Raw genomic sequence first — 10000 nt, 5'->3', positions numbered from 1 at the left:
AAGAAACAAAAGCCCGTCCTGCTCAAGTACGCCGAGAAGCTCATTGCCGACGGCGCCGTCACCCGGCAGGAGTACGAGGTGCCGCAAATTACACGCAGCAAAAAAAAAAAAAAACACATCGCCCAAATTGGACAATTCATCTGTATGGAATCAAATTGCTTGATAATTGCCGATAATTATCGGCAAATTTCTTTATGATCTGATGTATCTGTATGACATCAAATTGGTTAATTGCTGATAATTAGCGGCGGATTTCTTATCTGGTTTATCCGTGTGACGTTAAATTGGTCGATAATTGCCAATAATTATCGGCGGATTTTTTATCTGGATTATCCCTGTGACGTTAATTTGCCGATAATTTTCGGTGTAATTAATTAAAATTGGATTAATCAATTTAAAAATATTCAATAGTGACAGCACGATAATAAACACAGCCAGAGAGATGTGTTGAGCGATGTCAGTTGCACAGGCTGGAGGTGGCGAGCAAATGAAGACGGAGGTGGCCGCCTCTGAATTTTGCATACAGGAAAAACCCTGCTTTCAAATTACTTGACTTTATCCAAAAGTATCAGCGGTTTATTTTCCAGCCTTTTGCACTTTCACACTTTCTTATTGCTATTCGTAAGCAGTTGTCGTGACGTCAATGGCCGCCTGAAATGATGCGCGCAGGCGGCCACCTTGAAAATTGACAATCGGAGGAAACCGAGGCCAGATGGATGTTGTGATGTATGCGCGTGTTGCAGGAGGAGATTGCCAAGTACGACAAGATCTGCGAGGAGGCCTACGCTCGCTCCAAGGACGAGAAGATCCTGCACATCAAGCACTGGCTGGACTCGCCGTGGCCCGGTACGGTACGGGTCAGAAGCGTCGGGGATCCGCTCTGGGTCCGCATCAAGAACTTGTTGTTGTGCCCTTTTTTGCCGCGCAGGTTTCTTCACGCTGGACGGACAACCCAAGTCCATGAGCTGCCCCTCCACGGGACTGAGCGAGGAGAACCTGGACCACATCGGACAAGTGGCCTCATCCGTCCCCGTGGAGGACTTCACCATCCACGGAGGTCACGTCTAGAACTCTCCCGTCGTCTTTTCAGCGACCACCTCGCAGGAGGAATTTCTCTCTCCTCTTGTTCCTTATTCATCTCTTTTTCCTGATTTTTTTTTTTTCTTTTGTTTTCATTTGTTCATTTTTTCAGACAGCAATCGACATCAACAAGATAAACATTTTTCCAAACATTACTCAACTAAATTATTATATACAATAATAATATAATATAATAACATAATAAAATAATATATAAGATAATATAATTAAAATTAATTATCAATATAATTAATTAAAATAGAAAATAATAAATGATAATGATTTGAAAACTCATTTTTTACCTTACACTACATGTATTTAATTTTAACTCCATTTTATGAATCATTGTGAAATTACTGTATGAATGAGTAAAATGTGCAGCCATATTTCTATTAACGTTTGTTAATTTAACAAGAGTATGTATACTTGGAAAAAAAATTGTACATTTTATTGTGTACATTTAGAACAGATATAAATTAGATTTTAATTGTGAGTTAACTATTGAAGTCAAGGGATTAAATATGATTAAGTTAAGTTTTAATCACCTTTTACAAATTAAAAAAAAGTGCAGTTCATGTTAAAGATTCAATAGCGCCTCTTAATAGGAAAACAAAAATGCACCGAACTGTCACCGTCTTAGAAATGCAATTATGCCATCGAGTGGCAGAAAAATGATCTTGACACAAATAAATATCACGCTCGTTTTTTACAGTACAGTACATCTATTTAATTTTAACTCAATTATATGAATTATTATGAAATTACTGTATGAATGAGTAAACTAAGCAGCCGCATTTCTGTTAACGTTTATGTTAATTTAACTAATTGACTGACAGCCATTTTAATCGAAGCAACCCCCTTTGCTCCCAGCTGTTTTACCGGATTTTGACTGATTTTGCGAGGCCTATAAAATATTGCATTCAATTGCTATCAAAACATGGTCCTGGTTGATCTCTTATACTCTGCTGCCACCTGCTGGACATTTGAGTAATAACTACCATTTCTTTAACCATTCTTTGCAGTTGAGGGGCTGTATCAAAGCCTTCTGTATGCTCCAGCATAAAAATAAAACAAAAAATGTATAAATGCGTTTTTGGGACACTTAAAACATTTAAAATAGAACGTGTATAAACGTTTTTGGGAGCAAATGAGTTAATACGAGTATGAATACTTGGAATTTATTTTATTTTTTTACATTTTATTGTACGTTTAGAACAGATATAAAATTTTCGATTAACCGTGAGTTAACTATTGAAGTCGTGTGATTAATTAGGATGAAAAATGTTAATCACCTGGCACCCCCAATTATTTCATCAATCTTACATCTCCCCATTTTCCACAGTGCATCCGTCCGGTTATCCGCTTATCTAATCTAGTGTGCGTGTGGTCATCCGGTGCGATTGTTCAGGTCTGAGCCGCATCCTGAAGGGTCGCGCCGAGATGGTCCGCAAGCAGACGGTGGACTGGGCCCTGGCCGAGTACATGGCCTTCGGATCGCTACTCAAGGAAGGCATCCACGTGCGCCTGTCGGGACAGGACGTCGAGCGCGGGACCTTCAGGTGGGACGCTCGCTCGCATTTACGTCCGCGCGACACAAACTGACACAATTTGCCGATCTTCGGCAAGCTTTGACGCAATGTGGCCGAGGACACTCGGCACGGCCTCAAGATCATTCATTAAATGAGACTCAAAGATGACGACCATTCAAACGATTAACAATCAATTAAAAATGTTTTAAAAGATAATAATGAGATTAAAAAATGACTTCCATTCAAATTATTAACAATATAAAAATATAAAAAAAAATAAATAATTAAATAATAAATAATAATTACAAATAATAATAATGAGACTAAAATATGACAGCTATTGAAACTATTAAATTAATGATCAATTAAAAATATTGTTTTTAAATTTTTAAAAATTAATAATAATGAGACTCAAAGATGACATCCATTCAAACTATTAACAATCAATTAAAAATATAAAACAAATTACAAAATAATAATTCTAATAATAATGAGACTCAAAGATGACAGCTATTGAAACTATTAAATTAATGATCAATCAAAAATATCTTTTTAAATTAAAAAAATAATGAGACTCAAAGATGACATCCATTCAGAATATTAAATGAATGATTAAAAATACAAAAAATAAATAAATAAAATAATGAAATTCAAAGATGACAGCCATTCAAACTAAAGAATATATGTAATAATAATAATAATAATAATTAATGAGACTCCACGATGACAGCCATTCAAATGATTAAATGAATGATCAATTTAAAATTTTAAAATAAATAAATAATAATCAATGAGACTCAAAGTTGACATCCATTCAAAAAAGCTTAAACTAAAATTCAAAAAACAATTTAATTAACAAAATAAAAACAAGAATGCTTTTTAAAAAATGAAAAGTAACTGAAACTACATTTTATGTTTACAAAACTAACTAAAATTCTAGCAAAAATGTCCTTTGTTTTAGTCTTTGGTAATTACGCAACTCAACTCAACTTTATTTATAAAGCGCTTTAAGAACAGGCGTTGCAGTATACAAAGTGCTGTACATAAACATCAGTTTTGCAGTAAACAAGAACAAAGCAAACATTTAAAGTGCGAATACAGTTTTTTGTTTTGTTTTTGTTTTTACAAGTAAATACATTTTACATAATTAAGTTAATATATAAGCCTTTGGGGATGATTTTCAACGTGATTTTAAGTCGATTTATTTTTATATTAACCGCTGGAATAAGGATGTTTGAAAGTGTGTCCCACGCAAGTGACATCATCTTACAGCAGCCAATAGAAAAGCACCTTAAGATGGCGTCACTCCCATGCTTTTTTTAAATATTGTGCACAAGAAATACACATTAAAAAAAACTAAAACTAATACTAAAACTAACTTAAAACTAAGCTAAAAGTATTAAACAACTAAAACTACTAAAACCTAACAGAACCACCCTGTACTGTCTCAGCCTTGTTCGGACAGTCAGCTAAACTCATCTTAAACATCATGACTCTGAAGACGCTGCTCTGGTCCACAGGTTTAATGATGGTAAAGAAGGTGAAACTGTAACAACAGTATAAAACAATATCACTTTTCACTTCCAAGTAGATGTGAAAATAAAAAAAACTTAAATGTACAGATTACTGTAAATTAATTACTTATACACAAATGGACTACACAAACATTACCTCAATCACTACAATAATGGTGTTAAGCTAACACAAATAGCGAGTATTAGCAAAACGTATTTATAAACGTCATCAAATAAACATCCTTTCAAATAATAATGCCACAGAAATGTGGATAAACAACACTACAAAGTTGTACATACCCATGATGCTACCAAAAGCGTTAGATGTGTGTGGATTGTTCTGGATTGGACTGTTGGACTGTAGCTTCTATACTTCCTGTTTTCGTCGACGCAATTTCCGGTTTGATGATGTCACTTCCTGTTTCGATCTACTGCTTTTTTTTTTTTTTTTTTTTTTTTTTTTTTTTTTTTAAATAAAGCGTTCTATAGTAAAATAATGTACTTAACTATTTGTAGAATTACTAACGTTATTTTAGACTACCTTAATTACTAACTTTAAATCACAAACAGAACACACCCAGAAAACAAATTAAAACAAACTCAATTTAAATAACCAAACTCAAAACGAACTCAAATGCAAAATTCCAAAAGTATAGTAACCCTGGCTGTTGACGAAATCATTTTTGTTTATTTTTGTTGATGAAATGCACCCTATTTTTGCAGCCACCGTCATCACGTCCTCCATGACCAGAATGTGGACAAGAGGATCTGCATCCCCATGAACCACCTGGCCCCGGATCAGGCCCCCTACACCGTCTGCAACAGCTCTCTGTCAGAGTACGGCGTCCTGGGTCAGTCACCGATTCCATTTGACCTATCAATCCATCCATTAATCGTCTCGCCCATGTAACGCGTTGGCTTGCATCCAGGCTTCGAGCTAGGCTTCGCCATGGCCAGCCCCAACGCGCTGATCCTGTGGGAGGCGCAGTTCGGCGACTTCCACAACACGGCGCAGTGCATCATCGACCAGTTCATTTGTCCCGGCCAGGCCAAGTGGGTGCGCCAGAACGGCATCGTGCTGCTGCTGCCGCACGGCATGGAGGGCATGGTGGGTCGGCCACGCTGCAATGCTAACATGTCAGACGGACGGCTAACTAACAGAAATTAGCATGCTAGCTTCAACACTACAAATAAATGATACTTTAATACGCGTGCAACGGCCACATATTTTCATTTTTTTTAAGAGGGCGGGGCCAATATTCCGAGAAATATTATAAATTGTAAATTTATGAGGGGGTTTTTTTCTGCAAATTTGCCACTTTTTAACTCGCAAATTTGCCATTTTCTAAAGTAGAAATGTGCAACTTTATAAAGTGGCAAATTTGCGAGGGAAAAAAAACGTGTAAATTTGCCAATTTGCAAGGACAAAATCTCACAAATTTGCCACTTTATAAACTCGCAAATTGGCAAATTTGAGAAAAAGAAGCTCCTTGATTAGCCACTTTATAAACTCGCAAATTTGCCATTTTCTAAAGTAGAAATTTGCCACTTTATAAAGTGGCAAATTTGCAAGAAAAAAAACTTGTAAATTTGCCAATTTGCAAGGAAAAAAGCTTACAAATTTGCTAATTTGCAAGTTTATAAAGTGTCAAATTTGCGAGAAAAAAAAACTTAATTTGCGAGTTCAGAAAGTGGCAAATTTGAGAGAAAAAAAAAACCTAAATTTGTCACTTTAAAAAGCGGCAAATTTGCCATTTTATAAAGTGGCAAATTTCCCACTTTCTAAAGCGGCATGTTTGCGTTTATAAAGTGAGAGAAGTCCGAGTACGGCGAGAAGAGAGAGTGAGAAAAAAACTTGAAAATCTTCCGTTTTATCCATCCATCCATCCATCCATTTTCTTGACCGCTTAATCCTCACAAGGGTCGCGGGGGCTACTGGCGCCTATCTCAGCTGGCTCTGGGCAGTAGGCGGGGAACACCCTGGATTGGTTGCCAGCCAATCGCAGGGCACACAGAGATGAACAACCATCCACACTCACAAGCACACCTAGGGACAATTTGGAGCGCCCAATTAACCTGCCATGCATGTCTTTGGAATGTGGGAGGAGACCCGAGTACCTGGAGAAGGCCCACGCGGGCACAGGGAGAACATGCAAACTCCACCCAGGAAGGCCGGAGCCTGGACTCGAACCCGAGTCCTCAGAACTGGGAGGCGGACGTGCTAACCACTCGACCGCCGATTTTCCGTTTTAGAAAATGGCAAATTTGCAAGTTTTTTTTTTCTCGCAAATTTGGCACTTTAGAAAGTGGCAAGTTTGCGATATTATAAAATGGCAAATTTGCAAGGGAAAAAAAACTTGTAAATTTTCCAATTTGTGAGGGGGAAAAAAAAACTCACAAATTTTCCATTTTCTAAAGTGGCAAATTTCGGAGTTTATAAAGTGTCAAATTTGCAAGAAAAAAACTCACAATTTTTCCACTTTGTAAAGTGGCAAATTTACGAGTTATGAGTAAAATTTCCGAGTTCGGATGAATCATGATTTAACTATTAAAGAGATCGTTCGGATTTTTTTACATGAATCTCAATTTCATCCTCACCTCCAGTGTGTGCGATCAGCACTGACTTACCCCTGACAGCGTTCTGTGACACGAGTTCTGGTGTGGTGTTGGACGAGAGGAAAATAGTCCAGCAAGCTGGCTGGGGTCTCGGAAATAAAGCGTTTTTCTTCTAAAAACAATTTGTGTTCAAAAGAGTGATACATTTGCATCACAATACTCTTTTTCTGAAAAAAGTCAGACGCCATTACCGCCAGGCACTACTTTTCTGTGCGTTCGTATCACTGCGCGTCGCCCTGTAGACAGCTAATCGACGCACTGCAGCCAGCTGATCCTTCCGCCTTCGAAAAGACAACTTCTTGATTACTGCGCGTCTATCAGCTGCATGCGATGCGCCGCGCAGATACGAACAAACAGAAAAGTAGTACAGGCGGTAATAGCAAATGTGATGCAAATGTATCACTCTTTTGAACACAAATTGTTTTTAGAAGAAAAACGCTTTATTTCCGAGACCCCAGCCAGCTTGCTGAACTATTTTCCTCTCGTCCAACACCGGACCAGAACTCGTGTCACAGAACGCTGTCAGGGGTAAGTCAGTGCTGATCGCACACACTGGAGGTGAGGATGAAATTGAGATTCATGTCAAAAAATCCGAATGATCCCTTTAAAGTCATGTGTTTCATTAGAATAAAAACTTGTAATCACTAATCCAAATACAGATTGACTTTTCAGTTGGATCTCTCTCACAAACTATTGGGTAATTAATTGCACATTGTGAAATGTGAAGCGTGACGGTATGAGGCGAGCGTGGCGTCACGCAAGCGTTGACGTCCTGTCTGTCTGTCTGTCTGTCTGTTTGTCTGTCTGTTGTGGCGCGTGCAGGGTCCGGAACATTCTTCCGCTCGGCCGGAGAGATTCCTGCAGATGTGCAACGACGACCCCGACGTCATGCCCGTGAGTAAGACTTGGACACACACACCTCTGCACTCGGTGTGTGTGTGTGTGTGTGTGTGTGTGTGTGTGTGTGCGCTTTTGTCTGTGCTTTATTATGGGGCCCATATAAGCTATCATTGAATTTTTCATTGGAGTTAGTTTTGATTTCCTTTTGTTTTTTAAATTCCGTTAGTTTTTATTTGTTTTCAGGGTGCTTCTATTAGTTTTTACTAGTTTTAGTTATTTCATAAATGCTTAGTTTTAGTTTAAGTTTATTTAGTTTCAGTATTAGTTTTAGTTTTTTGTTTTTATTTGTGTATATTACATGTGCTCAATATTTTAAAAAACAAGACAAATTAACAAATTCAATTGAATTAGTTTTAATTAGTTTTCAGGGTGGTTCTGTTTGTTTTTATTAGTTATTTAATAAATGATTAGTTTTAGTTTTAGTTAGTTTCAGTATTAGTTTTAGTTTTTGAAAAAATGCGTATTACTTGTGCGCAATATTTAAAAACAAATTTAAATAAATAAATGGAGTTAATTTTAATTAGTTTTCAGGGTGATTTTGTTAGTTTTTATTAGTTTTTTGTTATTAATGTTTAGTTTGTTAGTTTCAGTATTAGTCTTACTTTTTTTAAAATGTATATTACTTGTGTGCAATATTTTTAAAAACAGCATGGGAGCGATGTCATCCGAAGGTGCTTTTCTCTTGGCTGCTGCAAGATGATGTCACTACTTTCAATCGTCCTTATTCCAGTTCATATAAAAATAAATGTACTTGAACTGCATTTCAAATCATCCCTAAAGGCTCACACATTCAATTCATTACCAAAGACGAAAAGGAAGGATATTTTTGCTATCATTAGTTAGTTTTGTAAACATAAAATGTAGCTTCAGGTATTTTTGTTTTTTTAAAACGTATTTTCGTTTTTATTTGATTTCGTTAACGAAATTTGTTTTTTGAAATTTAGTTATAGTTTTTTCATTAGTTTAAGTTGACTAAAATAACCTTGTCGGGGACGACTTGTCCTTGTGGGGACATTTTGAGTCCAGACCTCCTTTTTTTGAGGGTCAAGATTTGGTTTGAGAGTTTTGGATTCAATTTCATTTTGGTTGAGGGTGAAATTTCAGCAATCAGTTGTGATGGTTAAAGTTGGGGTAAGCAGATAGGAAATGAAAGATGTTAATGGTATGTCCGCGCTTGTCCGTGCTCTTCCTGTCCACCGGCCAACGACGTGCGCGCTCTATCTCCTCCCCTCCAGACGCTGACGGACGACTTTGCCGTGCGCCAGCTGTATGACTGCAACTGGATCGTGGTCAACTGCTCCACCCCCGGCAACTATTTCCACGTCATTCGCCGGCAGATCCTGCTGCCCTTCAGGAAGCCGGTAAGACGGCCCCCAGTGAGTGCAGCGTGATAAGGGGCTGACCTGACCTTTTTTACCGTTTGTGCCCTCAGCTGATTGTGTTCACTCCCAAGTCGCTCCTGCGCCACCCGGAGGCCAGGTCCACTTTTGACGAGATGCTGCCAGGTTTGCCGTTTTTTCGTCGACTCGTTTTTGCGTCCATGTAATAGTCATTTTTACACTTCTCGTTCCGATTGGTCCAGGAAGCGAGTTCCAGAGGCTGATCCCCGAGAGCGGCGCAGCGGCGGAGCGTCCCGACGAGGTCAAGAGGTTAATCTTCTGCACTGGTAAAGTTTACTACGAGCTGACCAAGGAGAGGAAGAACCGGGAGATGGACGCCACCGTCGCCATCGCGCGCATCGAGCAGGTACGCACGCTGTCGCAAACAGTGAATAGTAGCCCAGCCGATGAATCGATGATGGCCCTTCAAATTGGCTGATTGTTTTGACCTTTTATATACTGGGGCTGTAAATTTAATCATGATTACGATTTTGGCAAGTTCTGAAATAATGGCAGAAAATCGAATATGCAAAGTGGCGTGATGTGTTTGCAAGTAGTATGTTGCTAGCTAGCAAGCATGTAGCGTACGCGATGGTGCCGATTCTGAGTGCGCTGGAAGCCATTTTTCCGACTCGACAGTTGGACTTTTTGGGAAAAAACGAAACGCGTGCATTTTGAAACATTGCTCAAGCCAATGTCATATCCCAAGATTGAAATTAGGGGTGGGAACCTCACGATATGATACAATATGCCATACAAGGCTCACGATAATGCTTATGTCACAATATGATGATACTGCAATTATCGATATATCGGTCAGATCATAAATCCACGATAATCTACGATAGAACTAATCAAGACATAAATGGGTGTTATTTTTCAATGACAAAATTGTCTTTTTGTACACAATATTAAAACTGGTGTCTCCTTCACAGTATTTTTTGTAAACAAATATAAGTGTCTTCTTGAGAGACCACTTTCT

General features: G+C 38.2%; 1 protein-coding gene across 4 annotated transcripts in view; it reads left to right on the top strand.

Annotated features, from left to right (window-relative positions):
• The window catches only part of ogdha (oxoglutarate dehydrogenase a), a 48860-nt gene that overhangs the window by 33147 nt on the left and 5713 nt on the right, over window positions 1-10000 (top strand). For all 4 annotated transcript variants that reach the window (XM_077521125.1, XM_077521123.1, XM_077521126.1 and 1 more), the window contains 10 exons: window positions 1-78; window positions 744-846; window positions 929-1057; window positions 2489-2639; window positions 4847-4974; window positions 5053-5231; window positions 7562-7633; window positions 8875-9000; window positions 9072-9144; window positions 9222-9385. The exon at window positions 1-78 is cut by the window's left edge and continues 255 nt beyond it. In XM_077521125.1, the coding sequence (XP_077377251.1) occupies window positions 1-78; window positions 744-846; window positions 929-1057; window positions 2489-2639; window positions 4847-4974; window positions 5053-5231; window positions 7562-7633; window positions 8875-9000; window positions 9072-9144; window positions 9222-9385 (1203 nt within the window). The remainder of the gene's footprint in view (window positions 79-743; window positions 847-928; window positions 1058-2488; window positions 2640-4846; window positions 4975-5052; window positions 5232-7561; window positions 7634-8874; window positions 9001-9071; window positions 9145-9221; window positions 9386-10000) is intronic.

Source organism: Festucalex cinctus, chromosome 5 (assembly GCF_051991245.1).
Source record: "Festucalex cinctus isolate MCC-2025b chromosome 5, RoL_Fcin_1.0, whole genome shotgun sequence".
NCBI lineage: Eukaryota > Metazoa > Chordata > Actinopteri > Syngnathiformes > Syngnathidae > Festucalex > Festucalex cinctus.
This window is presented reverse-complemented; position numbering and strand designations above follow the sequence as displayed.